Genomic DNA, 21904 nt, shown 5'->3' with positions numbered 1-21904 from the left:
CAGGGACAGAAGCTTCGTCCTGTCGGGAGAGACATTCATGGTCAGATAATAATAAAGGCATCATGGGGGCTATAGATAGGCGTCTTACTCAGTAGAGTCTTGAAAGTGTTTAGAGATTCTCAGAGCACTAGGGGAGCAGCCATTGATTCTGCCCTAGGTTTGCTAGGTTTTGCTTATTGAGGTTGGTAGACTCTGTTTGAGGACGGAATCCTAATGCTGCTCTGCCATTCAATTCAGGATCTCTGGAAGTGAGTCTGAGCCATTGTGCCTTGATGTTTGATGGAGTACTCAGCAGTTAAAGATTCATGAGAATGCATTATTCTGTTTTCTGTCCATCTTTCTAGTACTACTGAATCAGCGAGAATGCATACACTTGTTTTTGGCATGGATGAAACTTTATAAATCCGTGTTCATAATCTTGTAACAGCCAGTGATTGAGGATTAGAGTTTAATGAAAAATACTGATTCATACAAGACAGATCCACCCTTTCTTAGCAACAATGATAGTCAAGTATTTGACATATCTTGTTTTTTTTTCATATCACATTATTAGAACGTACCAATTACTTTTTTGGACACTTAATATCAGATCCAAATGTCTTTCTTGGCTTCAACCCCAGACTTACAAAGAGAAATACACTTCAACTGCAGTCTTACATTTAAAACCAACAGAGTTTAAACTTCCAGAGGAAATATAAGTTACAAATGAGATCTCTTTAATATTACTTTTTTTTTTTTTTCTTAGACACCAGAGATTAAATAGAAAGCAGTTTCAGAATAGATATAAATAATATCTCAAACTGTGCTCAGATTTTTCACGGTAACAAATCAACAAAATCAAAAGTCAAAGACATCAATATGAACTTCAGTATTTCTCATCAAATTAATACTGTGTTATCCATTTCAATTCTGTAGCCACGCCAAATTGTCTCTTTTAGCTTGAGTTAGTAACTAGACTCGCCAAGAGAAATTCACTTCAACTGAAATCTTACATTTCAAACCAATAGAGTTTGAACTCCCATAGGATATACACGTTACAAATGAGATCTCTTTAATATTTCATTTACTTCTTCTAGACACCAATGAGCATAAATAGAGCGTAAAAGGAGATCCAAGGGTTTTGCTTGCATTTTTTTTCTACTTGAGATGTTAATGTTTTTATTCCAAAGTTTCAGAATAGATATCAATATGTCTCAAACTGTGCACAGATTTGCCAAGATACCAAGTTATGCAATCAAAAGTCAAAGATACCAATATGAACTCTCATCAAATTAATACTTTTCTATCCATTTTAAATGTATAGCTATGCCGAAATGTAGCTCTTAGCTTCAGTTAATAACTAGTCTTGCACAGAGAAATTAACTTCAACTGCAGTCTTACATTTCAAACCAGTAGAGTTAGAACTCCCACAGGAAATATAAATTACAAATGAGATCTCTTCAATATCTGAGTTGTTTCTTCTAGACAGCAATGTGATTAAATAGAGAGACACAAATGTCCTACTTCTTAGTTTTTTCATTTTTCTGAAAAAAAAAAAAAAAAAACCTCACATATTTCACTTCTAGAGTTTCAAAATTATCTGTCAAACTGTGCTCAGATTTTAAAATATTCGTCAAATTCTTCCACTGCAACCATGTCAATTTTATAGCACACTATACTCGTTCTCTGTCTCTCATTTGCGTAAATGTTTTATTTATCTTAATGAATTTTATCAAAAGTAGACACAATTGATATTTCAATGAAACAGCTGAGACCTCCATAAAGTCTTTCAAACTAAGAAAGATCAAGCACTGAGCAATAAAACATTCCTGGCTGTAAATGTACTTGTATGTAAATCAATCAAACAAGCAAATCGATCAAACTCGGCACTCAGTATATGACAGCACAATCTCCTAGAAAGCCATGGAAGCACAAAAAACTATTGTAAAACAAGCCAGAACGCCATCAAACAGCAGAATTAAATGTTATTCATGACATGAGCATTAGAAAAAGAGCACCGAAGCCACAAAGAGCTCTCGCTTATTGTGTTCAGTTATATTACATTTCTTGGCCTGGTTCCTGTCGACAATAATTCTGTCATCGGCTGTATTTAGTGATTAAATCTAAGTGTTGCACGTCTGAGCATAATTTGGATGGGTAGTCTAGTCTATGCAGACGAGTTATGACATGTGACTGATTGTAGTACATATGGAGCCACCGTGAACGCTCTCACCCCCTGCTGGCCATCAGTCCCACTGCACCAGTTTTATGAGATACCCTGACAGTGAAATCGGTTGCCATGTTGACATTTGCAGCCAACATTGACTGTTTTTGACACAAACTGGAGGCCAATCATAAAGTCAGCAACAGCTGCCGCAGTCTTCAGAACATATTTGCCCCAATAGTCTGCCAAAAAACCCAGTGGCTTAACACCCACGAGCAGCTGCTCACTTGGGTTACATGTGAGAATGTACTTTTGCTGGAATGCATTATGTCTGACTGTTTTTGCTGGCATTTTTGCATAAATATTAACATCTAAAATTATAGTGCTCTCACAGGGAGCACCTAAGTTCATGCATTATTGCTAAGCCCACATGCTAAAAAAAAAAAAAAATTCATAAACAATATTTATGTGGTGGGTTGACTGCAGTCCTAAAACAACCTCAGTTACTTAAGTAAATGTTAACGGTTCAATCTAGCAAGGAGCTAATATTATTAGCCTGTGGAAATCACTGCACTGTGGCTTTTGTGTTTCCAGGCTGAGTTTTATCTACTGAAATGCAAAGGAAACTGCTGCTTTCAGCCCTGATGCAAGGATTACAGAAGAAACCTCTTTACCTTCACACCTCAACAGTATCGACTGAAATTCACACATATATTTGCTCTCAGTCTCAAAGGTTGTGAGAATGTAACCTCTCGCAAACTTTGAGAGTGACTTAATGCGTTGACCTTGCGTTGACCTTGCATTGTAATGCACTGGTAAAACTGACTTCTTTTTTTTTTTTTAAGAGTAACATCAGTAAGGACTCAAGTTGTTGTTGTGTTTTGTTGCTGCCTTTGTTAGTTTGTATAGATAACCAGTTAAAAATTAGAATCAGACCAGATTAAAACCAGAATAGTCCAAAGAAAGAAATGGTTATTATTGACCTTTTGGAAGAATTTTTCCCATGATGCTTTGCAAATTTTATTTCTGTTCCTCAATATGAATTTATATAGCAAACAGGAACTAGAACTGAAATTTAAACCTATGAATGAATTAATTAATTAAAATTCTAATAAATTCATATTCCACTTTGAATTTCAGATTCATTCAACTACAATTAAAAAGAAAAAGAAAAAAAAAAAGTCGAGATAAAATGTCAATGGTGGCTTGACAGGCCTCTATTTCTTATTTCAGTTCAAGTTCCCGTGTTTTTTTTTTTTTTTTAGTTTGCTAAAATTCTGAATTTGCACAAGCCTAGAAAGTCATATGCATTCAAGATGATGTGTAGCTGAAAAAAAAAAGACAATTTTATGTTATTACGATCTATGCCAATAACTTTATTATAAGATGTGTGTTTGATACATTATTAATTTGTTTTGGTTGTTTTTTGGCAGATATAGACCCTTCTGTTAACGATTTGTCCATGCATGTTTTTTTTTTTTTTTGACCTTGCAATTTTTGGAGTGCCAAATCCAATTTTCTTTTTCAATAAGCCATTACACTCAGATATATGTCAAATAATGGAAGAAAATGTGTGTCACTACTTTCATTTTTCATTGCTGTGCTTCTAACACTGTTATCATACTTTTTAAAGGGATATTCTGCCCCAAATGTAAAATTGCTTCACCATTTACTAACCCTCATGTCGTTTCAAACCTGTATGAATGTCTTTCTTCTGCTGCTCACCAAAGAAGATATTTCCATAGCTTTCTTTCTTTCTTTCTTTCTTTCTTTCTTTCTTTCTTTCTTTCTTTCTTTCTTTCTTTCTTTCTTTCTTTCTCAGCCAGGTTTGGAACAACTTTAGGGTATATATTGTAATGCCAGAATGTTCATTTTAGGTGAACTGTCCCTTTAAGCTCTGACCTCAACCATCGTGCCTCTTAAAAAAACACTGACTTGAATTCTGCTTCCAAAGTAAAACCTGTTGTCAATATTAGGCCTAATTGTTGATTAAGTAATGTATCTGAGGAAAAGATGCATTCTTGATCCCACACTGCGTTTTCTTCACGCTGCAGGAATGAACGGAGTATAAACACATGATGTTTTGATTATCTGTGGTCAGCTGGTGCTGTGTCAGCCTGCAAACTCTTATGTTTGTGATTCAGAATCGTTGATTGTTTAATGGTGGTGGGATGAATCAGGCACAATTCATAATGCTCTTGCTTTCTCTTCTCCTGCAGAAAAACCGATGCCACAGGGACCTCCTGGCGGTATTTTTGGCATCTTGGGAGTTGTGGTGGTGGCCGGTCTGATTGTAGGAGTGGTGGCCACAATATGTATGGTGTACAGGAGAGGACAGAAGCCCCGTACAGAAACAGACAACGATCTGTAAGTACTTCACTCACAATGATTGTGGACACGTTTTTCCATGGCCAATTTTGTCCCCACCACTTTATGCAATTGCTTACAGCAGGGATCAATCTACAGTAACACAGCGGAAGCACTGAACAGAAGTTTCATCTTCTTTATAGGATTTCAGTGAAATCATAAAGCAAGATGCAAACAAATCTCTTGCTCCAAACAATGCAAACAAACGTTTCTGCTTTTGTAATTAAATAACAGCCAGTCAGTCAGTCAGTCGGTCAAAAATAAAGACGACAACAACAACAATTACATTACCATTTACATTTACATTTAGCTATTTTGCAGATGCTTTTTTTCCAAAGCGACTTACAAATAGTTATGATATGCAAGTGCAATAACAAGTCTCAGTTAGCTTAACGCAGTACACGTAGCAAGTTTTTTTATTTATTTTTTTATTATATAATAAATAAAAAGAAAAGAGATAGAATAGAAAAAGAATAGAGCAAGCTTATAGAGGCCACTTTTGGTTTTGTTAATTGCATGATAAATAAAATAAACATAGAATACAAGAAGATTAGAAAAGCTAGTGATATACTGTATATATATATATTTTTTAAAGAATATAATTAGAATAGAGAGTGCTAGAGTTAGAGGGTCAAATAAAGATGGAAGAGATATGTTTTTAGCCGATTCTTCAAGATGCTCGGATTGAGTTCCATTTTTATTCCATCAGGAGGGAACATTTAATAAAAAAATAAAAAAATTAATAATTATAAAAATGATAATAATTATAAGTATTATTATTATTATTATTAGTAGTAGTAGTAGTAGTAGTAGTAGTAGTACTGTTAATAAATAAAATAAAAATCACTAAATAAATACAAAATAATTAATATTATTATTGTGACATTTCACTGTAAAATAAAATGGTTTTAAACAACAACAACAATGTTATTATTATTATTATTTGAAAACATGCATTAAAAACATAAAATAAAAGTTAAATAATATATATTACTATTGTAATATTTCACTGTAAAATCAGATTTAAAAACGTATATATTGTGGTTGTGATCTGTATCCACTGACAGACAGCTACAATCGTGGTTGAAAAAATAAATAAATAAATAAATAAATACAAATAATTAAGTAAAAGTGTTAAAAAAATTAAATAAATTAATAAAAATGCATTTTGAATGATTTGTGGATAGCCATAAAGATGAGTTTTTATGAATGCAGATTGCTTTTAAAGGTTGGAGAAAGGTGATTGAAACGGTAATGCAGAGCCTGTCATTGTCATAAAGAAGAATTACACTTCAGAAACTCCAGCGACCCAACTGGAGTGAATATTTAAGACTTCTGAAAGTATTACTCTGCATCATCCCATCATAATGCTGGGCTTCTAGGTACCTTAATGAAAGAACAACCTTCAATACTTTGGGGTCATCGCACTTAAAATATCCAGAAAATAAGCATTTATGAATGCATCTCTCATTTTCTGTTAGTGGATGCACTTGATTGCTTAAGAGCATGTTATCTATTTGTTAAAGAGGTTTCCTGATTGCTATGTAGACCTGATTTGTCCATTTCTCCATTTGAGAGACAGGTGTTTCAATCAGGGCTGATTGCAGGAGACACATCAGATTAGCACCAGAGCCTGTCAAATCCCAAAGCATGACAAATAAACAGAACACTTGACAGTCAACGGTTTGAAGCGCACACTTCACAAAACTCGGGGCTACATGGGAACTCAGAAAAGACCAAAACTTTGGCCCTGATGATCGGTGATTGGGAGCATCTATAGTTGAGAAGGCTATTTGTTAGAAATGAATAATGATAAGCTATACCATTCTGGTCCATGTTTTCTACAAGCATTATAAGCCTAAGTAAATCATAGAAACAATTCTACAAATTGTCTCAGAATTACAGACTGCTTCCAAAATTAAAATAGCAACTGAACAAGTACTCAAAAAAATCTGTGTGCAGTAATCGTAAAAATTACATACTTTAAAAGACCATAATATTGCTTTTATTAATATTTATTACTCTAATGAAATTTAGTTGACATGTAGTTGCAGAGTTACTTATAGTTATGTAGTTATAGTCTAAAGTGGACTATTGAAACAAAATGTTAATAATTAAATTATTGAAAAGATTAATACAATTTTTAAACTAATGCATAAAATAAAGACAAGTTACAAAGATAAATACTACATACTGAAAGTACATTGATTTGTGTGGATGTTGTCTGTGGCATATAACTTTATAAATGAAATTAGGTGAGAATGGAGATGTTTTAAAGGGGAAATGTTCCAGTGGCTTATAAAAACAAATAGGGGGAACATGCTAGTGACTTGCTGACGCATGAAAACTTCACAAAAAACCCATGACATCTTCATGCCGCTTTTTCTTCCTCTCTGACACCCAAGGGTGCTTTTGTCTGCACTGCACTGATGTGACCATAATCTGAACAATAACAAAAAATATAGTCAAAATTAGGTCATTTACTATCATTTTGATCATTGTTCACTTTAAATCTTTCCAAGCAAGTATATTAAACATAATTGCATACTATTACACAAAAAGGCAAGAGCTATAAGCAGGGACATTTCAGCATTTCCTGACAGAGGTTATTAAAGAAATAGTTCACAATAAATAAACAATCAACCAATCAATCTGCTGAAAATATATAGATGAGTTTGTTTCTTCATCTCAGCAGATTTGTAGAAATGTATCATTACATCACTTGCTCACCAATGGATCCTCTGCAGTGAATGGGTGCCGTCAGAATGAGAGTCCAAACAGCTGATAAAACATCACAATAATCCATAAGTAATCCATATGACTCCAGACCATCAATTAACGTCATTTCAAGTGAAAAGCTATGTATTTGTAAGAAACACCAAATCCATCATTAAAGTGCCCCTATTACGCCGTTTCGAATATTACCTTTCATGCAGTGTGTCATGTAGCAGTATGTGAACAAACTTTCTGCAAAGTTGTGAAACCGAAAGTGCACGATATATAAAGTTATTGTCTATCAAAAAAAGAGTCAGCTCGCAATCACCTAAATGAGTCGTTAGGAATTCGAATCTTATTCTGTTACGACTGTACGTCACAAAGTAACACATTTGCATAATGTCCACCCATGGGCTGTCATTTACTTAAAATGACCAAATACAAGATACATTTACTGTGTTTGTGGTAAATAATTTGATCAGATCTTGTCTTTTATAGGTAAATGTGCGATATTTCACATTCTTACAGTATGTAAGATATCAATGTTATGAATGAAGATAGTGAGTGATAGTTGATCAGCAATATGTGCATCATGTAACACTGATTTCTGACCTGATGTGGTCCTGGGTAACTCAGTCCTAACAGTATTTCTCTAATTTGTGAAGCAGAGACTGCTGAAACATATTGCACAGGACTTGCAACCAGTTTCCAGCTAACTATTCCCTCTGAGATCCTTCCCAGAATGCTTAGTGAGCAGGCCAAAATTCAGTGTGGCCACTGCCCTCATATAAAATATAAACGCTGGGAGATGAATATGCAGACATATGGCTTTCTTTCTCTGCCATGGGACTCTAATATTACTTTCAACCCACATTGAGTCACTAGGATCAGTAAATCAGCATATTGCCGTTTATCACCATTTAACTTGTGATATTTAAAGTTAGTGTAATCTGTCCTTCTGAGAGGGTAATTAATCCCTCACTGGAGAGTGTTGGCTTCTGTCCTTCATGGGAACATCGCCCTGGCAAACCAGTGTGAGGGTGCATGAAATCTGGCACAGTTATTAATTACCTCAGAGATGAAATTATGATGCTCATTTGAGAGACTCTCACAAAATCCATGCCATTTCGTTTTATGATTTGAAAGCTTGATATTTGAGTTTGGAAGCAGGTCTAAGCATCAGTTGGAACGGTGGTCTGTATTATTATTATTAAACAATATTTTAACAAACCGGCATACACATTTACGATTTAATAATTCGTGATATTTATAACATTCACTTTAATAGCAAATGCACTAAAATGGTGTAGAAAATTGCTAATAAATGTTGCAGTTATGTGCGAAGAAACAGCAAGTAACACATTTACTTAATTATTCATTTGTACGAAATTTTGAAGTAAAAGGACTGAAATAGAATTTTCTTGTAGCCCCAAGGAAGCCTAAAAAGGCCTACTTTTTTCTTTCTTGTGATCACAACTTAATCTTCTTGTGATCTCGACAAAACTAAAGCTGTTTTGGCACTTGAGAAAGAAGTTAGGTATGCAACGTTATTGCCGACCCGTCGTGAATGAAACACCAGTCTCACTTTCAAGGCACAAGATTTCTCGTAATTTGTGTAATGACAAAACTGCTTGTTTTATGTAGAGAAAATAACTTTTGTTAACTTGAGATCAAGAGAAAAATTAATTTAGGATCAAGAAAAAAAAATGATTGTTTAATCATTGTTTTATTTACAGCTTCACAATTTTTTATTTTTTTTTAAATCAGTTTGTACTGTAGGCCTCTTAGCTGTTTGTTTGCTTTCACTTTCTGTCCCACTGTGATTTACTCAGGATGCCTTATTTTTCCTGCCTAAATTTATTTTGTTTGTCATGACTGTCATTATTTATGAAGGAAAAAATAAAGGGGTTTTCAAATCATCTTAATTTAACATAGTGTTATTGTTTTCCCACAAGAATTCAAAATTTACCACCCAGCAGTAAATGGAGCACTTGTGTTTGTCGGTAAATGTAAATCACCCCATGCAGCTGCAATAAGTGTCAAAGCAAAGCATTCGGCTGTAGCTCTAACACGCATCCAGTCGCACCTTTTATCTGTGTCAAGAGTCAATACGCTTCAGTCGACCCTGTGAAACGGCACCTAAGATGGAGAAGCCTGCTAAAGACCTGGCATCTGCCCACGTTCTCTCTCGCAATCAATCGACAGGCCTAAAGAGACAAATAAAGCACGCTGATTTCATCTCACAGGAATGAATTAGGAACAAATGAGCCTCTCGTCTCTCGCTTGCTGTCTTTCTCTGCAGCTTTGCTTCAGTAACCACTCTTTCTCTCTCTCCATGGATCCCAGCATCGCTGTGGCTGAGAGCTGTGTGACAAAGCCAGAGGCCCCTGGGACTGAGGCCCCAGAGAAACCCGAATCCCCCACCAGGAAAGTAAAGGCCACAGCCTCCTAGTCAACCACCTTTCTGAATTTCCCCTCATAGAGTCTCTGTGTGGCATGATGGCCTCCAGTTCTGTCTTTTTTGAGCTCTGTGTGAGCAGCATTTGAGCATTAAAAAAAAAGATGATTAGGAGATTATTATTAATAATATATTATTATATATTAATATATTTTCCCTTTTATTTTTCACACCCCACTAGCATTGTTTTTCATTGTTTACTGGAAAAGAAGACAACAATACTAAAGATTACTTGTTTTTCTTTATTCTTTTTGCAGTGCATAATTGGGAACCCAAAATCACAATAATAAGAATTTCATTAATTTGTTTGTTTGTTTAGTCGTTCGTTCATTCATTCATTCACTCACTTGCTTATTTACTTGCTTTGTGTTACTTTGGGCTTCCATTGATTTGTAATAGATTTGTGATTTGTAATGGAATTACTAGTAAAATGACAGAATCATCCAAATCTACAAGTCCTCCTGTTTAATGTGATGTGGGGTGACATAATGATTATTTTAAATAAATTTAATTACCACCATAAATTATGATCCAATGTTAATGTTAAAGTAAAACATGTAGATTTATAAACTAGTTTAGTTTGTATCAGATAAATCAAGGAATTATATCAAAGTTTGAGACATGAGGTGCAAAAAAGAATAAAATAAATAAAAACTCCCCTGTTTCTCTGATATTCATATGTCTCAGAAAAGAAAAAAAAAAGTTTGTATGAATTCCTTGTACTGCCCAGCCAAAGTTTTAATAGTTTTGACCAGACCACAAACGCAGTACAGTTTTTGGATGACTTTGCAGTAGCCAGAGATGAAGAAAGGCCTAAATGATGTGTGCAAGCTACAAAGTTGAGCTTTTTGAAGTGTGCGCTTTCATCATGCACTCTTTCGAGGAAAAGTTATTTGTGTAACAATCATTCCTCAAGAGGATTCTCATCTAGCCTTACTTATAAAGACTACTTTACACTGACTGACACTGCAAACTCTGCTCAATATGCTAAAACTCTCTAAAGTCCGTTGGTCTCTTTTCTCTCCCTGTGTTGCCTGCAAGCATGTTTCTGTCTGCATGTCCAGAATATGAGTCCCTGGTGAACATTGGTCTGCATCTCCTGCTGCTTGTTGTTGGTGTTTCAGTGATAGTAGAGCTGTCGTATCTGTGCTTGTCTATGTTTGTAATTCTATTAGGAACCGTTTTGACTACATGCAATATTAAAAAATGAAACTTCCTCAAATTAGTTTTCAGACATTGAATGCTGATTTTGGCATTTTGGTGTAATGGACAGTAAAACTGTTTGGGGACAGTATAGAGAAAGCTGTACACTAAATAGATTAATACTATAATATAATATTCCTTATATAATATTTATTTATATTAATATAATATTTTTCATGATCATTTGAAATTAATTAATTAATTTATGTTTAGTTGTTTTTTTTCTTTGGAGAGGATCATGTATCACTCTTTGTGATGTTTATGCAGTGTTTAATGTCACAATAGAGTCGTTTTGAAATCAAGGTGAAGTACAAATCAAAGCTTTTCAGAGTCATGACAAAGAATCTGGTAACAGGAACATCTATAAGAATATGTGGACTCAGTGCCTCTTGATGGCTTTATGATGTCCGTCAGAAATAGTCGATTCCCATAATTCTCAGTTCTCACCGTGGCCTAAATGACACATAACGGTCTATCTATCTATCTATCTATCTATCTATCTATCTATCTATCTATCTGTCTATCTGTCTATCTGTCTGTCTGTCTGTCTGTCTGTCTGTCTGTCTGTCTGTCTGTCTGTCTGTCTGTCTGTGTAGATAAAGGGATGGATGAACAGACGGACAGACATGGGCAGATAGACAGACAGCTAAGCAAAAGGTTAAATAGATAGACAAATGCATGGAGGGACAGATAGACAGATAAACAGACAAATAGACAGACAGATACATGGATGGACGGACAGATAGATAAACAGACAGATAGACAGACAGATAGAAGGACGGACAGATAAAAAGACAAATAGCCAGACACATACAGTTAGGTCCATATGCAGTATATTTGGACAGGCACAATTGTTTATTATTTTAGCTGTTGACCAAAACATATTCAAGTTACAGTTATATAATGAATATGGGCTTAAAGTGCACACTCTGGGCTTTAATTTGAGAGTATTCGCATCACAATTGGAGGGAAGGTAAAACAATTACAGCTCTTTAATATGTACATGCCCCCTTTTTGAAGGGACCAGAAGTAATTAGAGAAATTGACTCAAAAGCCATTTCATGGACAGACGTTGGTTATTCCTTCGTTATTTCTGCATCAATTAAGCAGGTTAAAGTTTTAGAGTTGATTGTGTGACATTTTCATTTGGAAGCTGTTGCTGTGAACCACATCATGTGGTTAAAGGATATCTCCTTACAAGTTAAACAGACAATTGTTAGGCTTCAAAAACAAAAATCCATCAGAGAGATTGCAGGAACATTCGGAGTGGCCAAATCAACAGTTTGGTACATTCAGAGAAAAAAATAATGCACTGGTGAGCTCAACATAAAAAGGCCCAGACATCCACGGAGGACGACAGTGGTGGATGATCGGAGAATCATCTCCATGGTAAATAAAAACCCTTTCACAACATCCAGCCAAGTGAAGATCACTCTCCAGGAGGTAGACGTGTCACTGTCAAAGTCTTCAATCAAGAGAAGACTTCACGAGAGCAAATACAGAGGGTTCGCCACAAGGTGCAAAGAAGGCCAGATTAGACTTTGCCAAAACACATTTAAAAAAGGACGTCTGAATAAAATCAACCTGTTTCAGAATGACAGGAAGACAAAACATATGGGGAAGGCTTGGAACAGCTCATGATCCAAAGCATAAACTATCATCTGTGAAACATGGTGGAGCAGTGTGATGGTATGAGCATGCATGGCTTCCAGTGGCACTGGGTTACTGGTGTTTATTGATGGAGTGATAGAGGACAGAAGCAGCTGGATGAATTCTGAAGTGTATAGGGATATACTGTCTGCCCAGATTCAGCCAAATGGAGCAAAGTTGATTGGGCAACGCTTCATAGTCCAAATGGACAATGACCCAAAACATGCAGCAAAAGCATCCCAGGAGTTTTTGAAGGTAAAAAGTGAAATATTCTGCAACGGCCAAGGCAATCTCCTGATCTCAACTCGATTGAGCATGCACTTGCTGAAGACAAAACTAAAGGCAGAAAGACCCACAAACAAAGAACAACTGAAGTCAGCTGTAGTAAAGCCCTGGCAAATCATCATAAAGGAGGGAAAAATTTTGATAAAAATGGTTGTAATTCCTAAGCGTTTTATGCTATATTTTTGTTCAACCAATCGAATTAATCAAGATGAAATTGAAGTGCAGACTTTAAGCTTTGTTTCATTTTAATTATATTATGGTGGAATACATAGCCAAAATTACGAAAATTGTGTCAGTGTTCAAATATATATGGACCTAACTGTATATGGATGGTTGAAACAGACAAATACACGGGCAAACAGATAGACAGACAGATACATGGACAGATGGATGGATAGACAGACAGATATACTGTTAGACAGATAGATAGACACATGGACAGATAGACAGATACATGGATGGATGGATGGACCGATAGATACATGGACAGATGGACGGATAGACAGACAGATAGATAGACATACGGACGGATAGACAGACAGACAGAGAAACTGACTGATGCATGGATGGATGGATGGATAAACAGATAGAAATACACAGATGAACAGATAAACAGACAGATACATGGACCGATGGATGGATAGATAAACAGATGGATAGACAGATACCTGGATGGATGGATAGACAAGACAGATAGATGGACCGACAGATAGATAGACAGACAGATAGATGGACAGACGTTCAGGTAGATAGATGGATGGACAGATAGAGAGACAGAGAGACAGATGGACAAATAAATAGATTGCCAGACTAATAGAAAGACAGACAGATAGATAGCTAATTTAGTCTGGGTCTGGTCTGATGAAGGAGGCACATCATAATAAAATCCCAAATGTCATTTCCTCACTCTTTTAACAGTAGAGAGGATCCTATTTGATACAAAGACCAGCAAATCATTGGCTCCTCCATTTCAAATTGCGTTCCCCCTGTTGCACAATTAGAAGTGTCATTAGCATTTAAATTACCAAATAAGATTGTGATCAACAGAGATCAATGAAGGTGCCAGAGACTGGCCTCACTTCACATCCTGCCCATGGAGATCCGGACCTGAAGTCATAAAGAAACACAAGATAAACTTGGATTCGGTGACAGGCCAGGTTGTAGCTCTGATCGAAAAAAAAAAAAGACATCATATTTAAACCTTCTCTTCTTCTCTACGGATTTAGACGGCATCTCTCCACTGATAGCCTCACTTCCTTTGTCAAAGGATTCCAGAAAGTAATTTTCCTTTTTTTTCTGTCTCCTCCCCTTCTTCCTAACTCTTTCTCATAGATTACTATTTTCAGAGCAGGGATTAGCTATGTTTTTTCTCTCTATCCCTGTCAAATCTCACCTCTTAAGCTGCCTTGAGCCTTTCATGGCCGACAGACCAAGGAGAAGGGCAGGTTGTGAAGGTGGCCAGACATCCTCGTGAAAACCTGCACTCTTATGTTTCATGCACTCTTATGCTGGCCACAGCACCGTTCAAGCGGGTTCAAATATTTGTATGCACCAGTTAACCTGTAGGCCTGTTCATGTCAGCACACTTTAAATCCTACCTAATGGAAGACTGGATTCACATTTGCATTAGACACAGCCTAAGGATTTATAGTTGTTAACATCCAAGAACTTGCTAAAAAAAAAAAAAATTATATATATATATATATATATATATATATATATATAGTATTGGGTCCATTTTGAAGTTTGACATTTTGACTAAATTTATATTGAACTGGTATATCCAAGAAAATAAAAAAATAAAATAGATAATAATAATAATAAGATAATAATAATAAATCTGCAGGTTACATCAGTAGGTGTCAGTCCTCTGTCGTGTGTCGTGTTCCCGCCTCTTGTGTCCTTATTTGGTTTGTTTCCTGTCCTTGTTAAGTGAGATTATTAGTTAATTTTTGTCCAGCTGTGTTTGTCTCATTATCTATGATGATCCTGTGTATTTATAGTCCTGTCTGTTTAGTTAGTTTTGATCGGGTCTACTCGTTACTCCCCGGTGTTCCTGTCTGTGTCTGTGTCTGTGTCTGTGTCTGTGTCTGTGTCTGTGTCTGTGTCTGTGTCTGTGTCTGCCTTGTTTGGAGTCATTAAAGACTGTTATTTGAGTTTACATCCTCGTCTCTGTGTTCCTTGTTCCTCCCTGCTGTGTGCACCATGACAGAAGACCAGACCATAACCGTAAGCGGCGCCCCTTCACCTTGTTTTGTTTTGTTCATTTTTTGAAAAGTTTTTATTTTGTTGGCTGTCTGTTTCCTCCGCGGCATGGAAGTCGCCACTCGTCCTTCTTGCCATAGCCCGCTGTGTGGGAGTTCAACGGGATCGCCGCAAGTCCCTATTGTCCGCCGCCGTCCGCAGCTCCCTCAAGCCCGCTGTTCACGGGAGGTCGCCGTCCACGGCTCTCCCAAGCCCGCCGGCCCGCTAGCAAGTTCCCGTGGATCCAGTCTACACATAACGGCCAGGAGTGTCGTGCCATGTCCCTGGAGTCTTGGTTTTCCACGGAGACTCGTCGGGGGCCTCTCCTGTCACTGAAGTGGAGGCGGTTGCTGAGTGACCCTGGGTGGGCTCCTGACTCCTCGTCATGCCCAGAGGAAGCCTCAGCATCCGAGCTCAGCCCTAGGAGGGCTTCCTGTTCCCGTGGGCTGTCCTGTCCTCTTTGTTTAGCCCTAGAGGTCTCTTGATACCCCCTAGCTACCCCATGGATTTTTTTCTTTTTTTTTTGGGTAGGACTGTGGATGGAGTGTCCGGGCCGAGGGGACACTAGGACCATCTGCCATGGCCTCCTGAGTTCCCTGCACCGGCATGGCATTCTAAGCTCCCCGCTCCACCTTGTCCGACCTGTCTGTTCTGCTCTGGTGGCCCCCATCCTGTATCTTGTCCGTGTGTGTCCTGAGAGGCCTCCAGAGCGCCTTTCCGGGAGGGCTGTGCACTGACCGTTTGAGGGGCATGTGCTGAAACTGAAAAAGGGCACCCCCCCCCCCCCCTTTTTTTTTGTTTTGGTCTGGTCACATCTTAATGACAAATTAAATAACACAAAATAATAGTCTCAAAAGCTTTAGACTTATTCAGTATTAATAACCGTAGTAATATAGTTAGAATATCTTTTTAGCTATTTTGTTTTATAAGCTAAATTGTATTACTTGGTTAACCTGTTTATGTAGCCCATGTCATTGAGAAAAGGGGAAGGTAATTAAGCAATGAGTCAAGTATTTTTTTTCAAAACTATTTTGAAAAATAATTTAATTACGTCCAGCACAATTCCAGCCAAAATGGGAGATTATAACAAACCATAGCCATACCGTCACTATACCATATCCAACATGTCTGTGCATACCTGGCAAAAACTTGAAACTGTGGAGGACCAAGGATGTTGGTCTCAAGAAGGTGTAAAATAAGCCAGCAATGAAAAAAAAAATAATATTGTGAAAAGTACAGTTGCAGTGAAAAGTATGAATTGTACCAGAGATCTCCCCTCCTAAACCTATTTATACATACATACAGAATATATAGGCCTACAGATTACATTCTGCATGATACAATATAAAGTATCATGATAAAATGATAAAATATCACCTTGATCTGATTCTGTATTTTTATTTATTTTTTCAGTTACTAAAACATTACATAAAACCATGTTTTACTACATTTATACAAGTGAAGATTAACAGAAAGTATAGAATTACTAGATTAAGAAATTAGCTAGCTAGCGAATATATGCATATTAACAGTGTAAATCTTTGGCGTAAACATGAACCATATGGGTCTGTGTACTTGGTGGCCAATGGATTTCCCTTTTGAAATTCGAAAACCAAAATCGGGAATCGAGCGTACACTAATTTTTTGTTTTAATATTGAAAGTAGAACAATTAGAAAACCGCTCCTTTTTCATTCTTGCATTTTTTTTTTTCCAAGAAACGAAAAAGAATTCAGCTTAATTTTCGGTTTTCGTCCAAGGGTAGAAAAATGTATAAACAGCTTGAATATTAAATTTTTACACGTGGGCGGGAATTGAAGCAGAAAGGGGCGTTTAATTCCTGCCCACGTGTAGAAATCGAATATTCAAGCTGCTTATACATTTTTCTACGCTTGGACGAAAAATGAAAATTACTCTTGTTTTCCGTTTCTTGGGAAAAAAATGAAAAAGGAGCTGTTTTCTCATTTTTGTACTTTCAATATTAAATCAAAAAACGAGTGAACGCTCGATTCCCAATTTTGATTTTCTAATTTCAAAAGGAAAATCTGTTTGCCGCCAAGTACACAGACAAACAACAATATCTTTATTTACCCTTGCAAGACTTTGTTCAGCTGCTGTGGGACTTCAGTTCATTCAGTCCAAATAGAAGGGGTTGAGTTATGAGATTTTACCGACAGTTTGAGCGGATCCAACACGATTTAGTCACAAACTCTTTTTAATACCTCTCACTGGCTAAAGATTTCTAAAACAGGCAGACAAACGTAAGTGTGGCCAATAGCATTGATTTATTAAAAAAAAAAAAAAAAAAGCACTTTGGAGTGTAAGGGAAAAAAGTACATGTGCTCTGCCCAGGTGGTTAACCTGGGCAACCTTTAACTTGTTTACTGAATTGGTAAAAAAAAAAAAAAAAAAAAACTTAATTATTGAATTGTTAAACATAGCTATCTCACTGAGACACACGCCCCTATTTTCCGCTGTCCCAGACGAAACAATCATGGCGATTTCTGATTCTCCACGATTGTTTCACTATGTCAATCTTTCGTCTGTGACAGCCAAAAATCGTGCAGTGTGTCTCAGGCTTTAGTCTTGCTGTCTTTCCAAATTTCAGTGCAGATGTCTTACCTCCAGTGGCATTTGGATATAAATATTTTGTGCAAATGTGCATATGTGTGTATATGATAACTATTGCTTACATACTGTATGTGTAACATGGCGAACGAAATGGGAGGTGTGCGGGTTCCATGTACAAGCTTTTATTAATAGACATGGTCAAAAACACAGGTAGGGTCGAACAAATGGCAAACAGGTATATTGAGGGCAAGAGAGAGGAGCACTAAAGCAAACTGGCGTGGTCTTCGATCGGCGAACAATATCCAGAGGGCTTGACAAGAGAGGTAATCCAGGTACACGAGCAATGGTCCAGGCAGGGGCAAACAGAGTCCAAATGGAAGGCAAAGGGTTAATCCAAGATACAAGGCAGAAGATCAGGAACAAAGCAACATGAAAAGACTAGACTAACTAAAATAAGAAACAGAGACTAGGAATGGCTCTGTAAAGCAGCTAACACTCGGAGAGTGATAAACGCAGAACAATATAGGAGACTGAACACAAAAACAAACACGGAAAGGCTTGGTAAGTAGCTAACACTAAGAGAGTGCTAAACGCTAGACAATACTCAACCATCTGTGAAAGGAAGTCCATAGTTTAAGTAGGGTGTGTGATTGTGTGATAATTCTCAGGTGTGAGCGTGTGATAGTGAAATGGCTGTGTGATCCGTGCATTCAGCTGTGTGTGTCATCAGTGCAATGGATGATGGGAAATGCAGTCCAGTGTGATGTGTGGTGTGAGAGTCAATATGATGGAGAGATGACCTCTTGTGGCAGTCACACAGAAGGCCACGAACCAGATTCGTGACTGTATGTGGCATTATCATACAAGTGTTAAATTTCTGGAAATATTATATGTGGTGTATGAACTAGTTTCAGTTTCATTTTCATTTTTAATCCTGCTTCCTTGAATTCATATTTCAAGATCAGGAATTTGATCGCAATGCAGAAGCTTGATGAATACATGTAAATAAGCAAGGTCAATAAGAATTAAATAAAGTGAAGAAATTAAGTCTTCGCCTGGCAGTGGATTTATTATGTTTTATTTAATTTTTTTGTTCATTAGAAATGCTGATAAAAGGTATAATTTGGCTTGTTTACGCCTTTACCATGGTGTGAAGTGTGCAGTGTTTTTTTTTTTTGTTTTTTTTAAATAGATTCTCCGTGCGTGTGTTTGTTTGTTTATCTGTGTGCCTTAATTACTTCAAAGTGTCATAAAGCCTATAATGATTTTTCTTTTAGGTGATGGCAAACCAACTAATATGTTGACTGCTCTTTACACTTTTGTGCTTAATTCCATTTTTTTTTAAGAAGTGTTGAGTGTCATTGTCTTCATTCATCAGATATACGATTGTTAGAGTATGGTGTGCCATTTAAACCAATGCAGTTGAAATGCAACAGAATTCATTGGGCAGAAACGCAAGTTATTTTCCATGCACTTGCTGTGTCTGTGGTTTTTTCTTTCCTGGTGGATTTTAGTAGTCAAATCAATTTTTCAGCGCTGTGATTCATACCTGGTAAACATTTGAATTAAAGCACTATTCTGTGTCTCTGCTTGATACCCAATAAGGAAAAAAAGGTAAACCACTGTGGTACCTCATAAGTCTAATTGGATCAATAATTACATCAATTTTCTCTATAGAGCAAGCACATTTAATTCAAAATGGGATCAAAGAGGGAGTGATCTTTTTTTTCTGAAAAGAGAAGCTGGAACGGAGGAAGTTTCTGAATTATTTAGCTGGCTTTCATTATTATGTCGCTTTGAAGAAAGATAATGGTGCATCTGGAAGTGACGCTGTCTTTCAAGGTGTATCTCTCTGTAAGTCTGTGTTTCTCTCTCACACACAAAAACATACTTTCTAGCTGTTCCAAAACCTAGTGAGCTACCTACCCAGACAGCATTTTAAATTAACTGTTGACTAAAAAATAAAAATCTGTCAAATCCGTGTGACTTTTTTTCTTCTGTGGAACACAAAAGATGAATTTTTGAAGAATATTCTGGTTATCCCTTTCAAAATAATGAAAGTGAATAAGAACTGGGGCTGTGAAAGCTCCAAAATTACTAAAAAGCACAATGAAAGTACCACAAAATTGGTCCAGATGACTCCCAGGGGTATGCACTATATCTCAAGGCTCCCAGAGCCTTTTTCTGTGAGAAACAGACTGACATTATTTATCATTATTCATCATTATTTATATAACATCTTGTCATTGAATTTGGTCACCCCACCCATTAAAAAATGAATGGAAAATAATCTACACATTTGCGTTTAGATTATTTTCTGTTTCATGAAAACAAACAAACAACATTTATTTTTATTTATTTTTTTCCGTGAACTATTCCCTTACTACGGTGGCCAAGAGAGCTCAACATGCAGCAAATTCAGAAAACACATGCAAATAGAAAAGTACCAGCAAATCAAGAAAACAACTTCATCAGTTTGACAGCATGTACTACAAATGCTCACAACACAACCAAATAAAGAAACGCACTGCAAATGCTCACAACACAACCAAATAAAGAAACGCACTGCAAATGCTCACAACACAACCAAATAAAGAAATGCACTGCAAATGCTCACAACACAATCAAATAAAGAATTTTATTTTCAGTGCATTTCTTTATTTGTTTCTGTGGTGAGCATTTGCAGTGTGTGTCTTGTCAAATTGATGAAGTTGTTTTCTTAATTTGCAGGTGTTTTTTTCTTTTTGCAGTACATTTCTTTATTCGGTTGTGTTTTGAGCATTTGCAGCATGTGTGTTGTCAAATTGATGAAGTTGTATTCTTAATTTGCTGGTGTTTTTTTTCTATTTGCAGTGCATTGAGCTCTCTCGGCCACCGTACCTTAAGGATTCTTAGGCACATTTTTGGGAGGTAGCATTAAAGCTACTAGTAATTTAATGTAGTTAAACTACAATCTTGCTGCTTTTTTGGAAAAAGTAGTGATCTTTTTTTAAACTAATTAAAAGGCTATTTCAGTAAAGATTATATAACTAAACTTGAACAGGTGCTTAAAAACTTGAACAGACAAAAAAGAAAAGGGAAACAAAAACTATAGGTAAAAGTGATTGCCATCTTTGTTTAACTGAGTCATATAAAACTAATTAATAGAAGCAATTAACTGCTAACTTTTTTTTCTTCATTTTTCTCAGTAATTCAGTGAGTCAGTGTACATGAACCCTGCAAACAAACCAATTTGCTAAAATGATTCTGATTCTGAAAACTACTAGAGTTTAAGGAGGATTATCTTTGATTATTAACCTCAGCTCGCTCCGCTATGAAAGTACCTGCTTTATACAATGTGACATTAAAACAGTTATGTTTTGTCACACTACACCAACTTTATGGGAAAGTAGCTTGAGACTGGAAAAGCTCCACTATTATGTAAACAGCTGAGATACTGAAAAAGAGGTTACAACTTCCTTCCCAACACTGCCCAATGTGAAGGCTTCAAAATGTAGGGATTTTCTTACCAAAAAGTGCTGATTAAAAATAGTTTAATCTAAAGATATTTTTACCCAGTATTTGTGTGTGCTATGTATTTAATACATGTCAGAGCATCATGTTTGGGAATATAGGTTTGGAAATAAATAATTATTTTAGAATTTGCTGCATTTACATTTATTCATTAAGCAGAGAGACTTACATCTGAGGAATAAAATTTGTTAAGTACTGTAATTAGAGAGCAACTGTTCAGAGCATCCCTGTTGTTTTACATAGTGATCAATTTGCATTTTTAGCATTGGTGAATGTTTATTTTAGTCGTGTAAAATCCAGATACTGACAGCTTTCTGGATAGAGGAACATGTTAGTCTAACGACAGCGGGCAGCTGCTGATTGGACGCTGCATCGATACAGTACATCTGTCTCCAGCTGTGGCCAGTTGGGAGCAGCTTCTGAGGACACGGGTCAAGAAGACCCAGTCTGCTCTAACTGCACCGTGTGTCTGTCTCAAATTTAAATAGAAGCAGGCTGGACACACATGAGGTCATTTTTGCTGTGCAGTACTGACGTTACAGCAGAAAATTAGTTGATTCTGCACTAGACATTTAGTAAAAAAACAATAGACCAAACAATAACAGAAGATTGTTTTCTTGCAACTAATTACACACAATTGTACTTAACCCTGAAACTTTGCATATTCATTTGTTTAACAGCAGACAGTGAACGAGAGGTGCACAAGATGATAGCACCTCACAGCGTGGTAGTAAAATAAACTGCACATTCTAGAAGC

At 36.5% G+C, this 21904-nt stretch overlaps 1 protein-coding gene across 1 annotated transcript in view; it reads left to right on the top strand.

The window, feature by feature from the left end:
• Positions 1 to 5031, top strand: part of LOC306888434 (nectin 1b-like) — a 167978-nt gene extending 162947 nt beyond the window's left edge. The window contains exon 6 of the mRNA XM_079446734.1: positions 4363 to 5031. Coding sequence (XP_079302860.1) covers positions 4363 to 4514 — 152 coding nt within the window. The 3' untranslated portion in view covers positions 4515 to 5031. The remainder of the gene's footprint in view (positions 1 to 4362) is intronic.
• The last annotated feature ends 16873 nt before the right edge of the window (positions 5032 to 21904 follow it).

This window comes from Barbus barbus (genome assembly GCF_936440315.1).
Source record: "Barbus barbus genome assembly, chromosome: 22".
Taxonomy (NCBI): domain Eukaryota; kingdom Metazoa; phylum Chordata; class Actinopteri; order Cypriniformes; family Cyprinidae; genus Barbus; species Barbus barbus.
The sequence above is the reverse complement of the archived record's forward strand: the minus strand, read 5'-3'. Positions and strand labels throughout refer to the sequence as shown.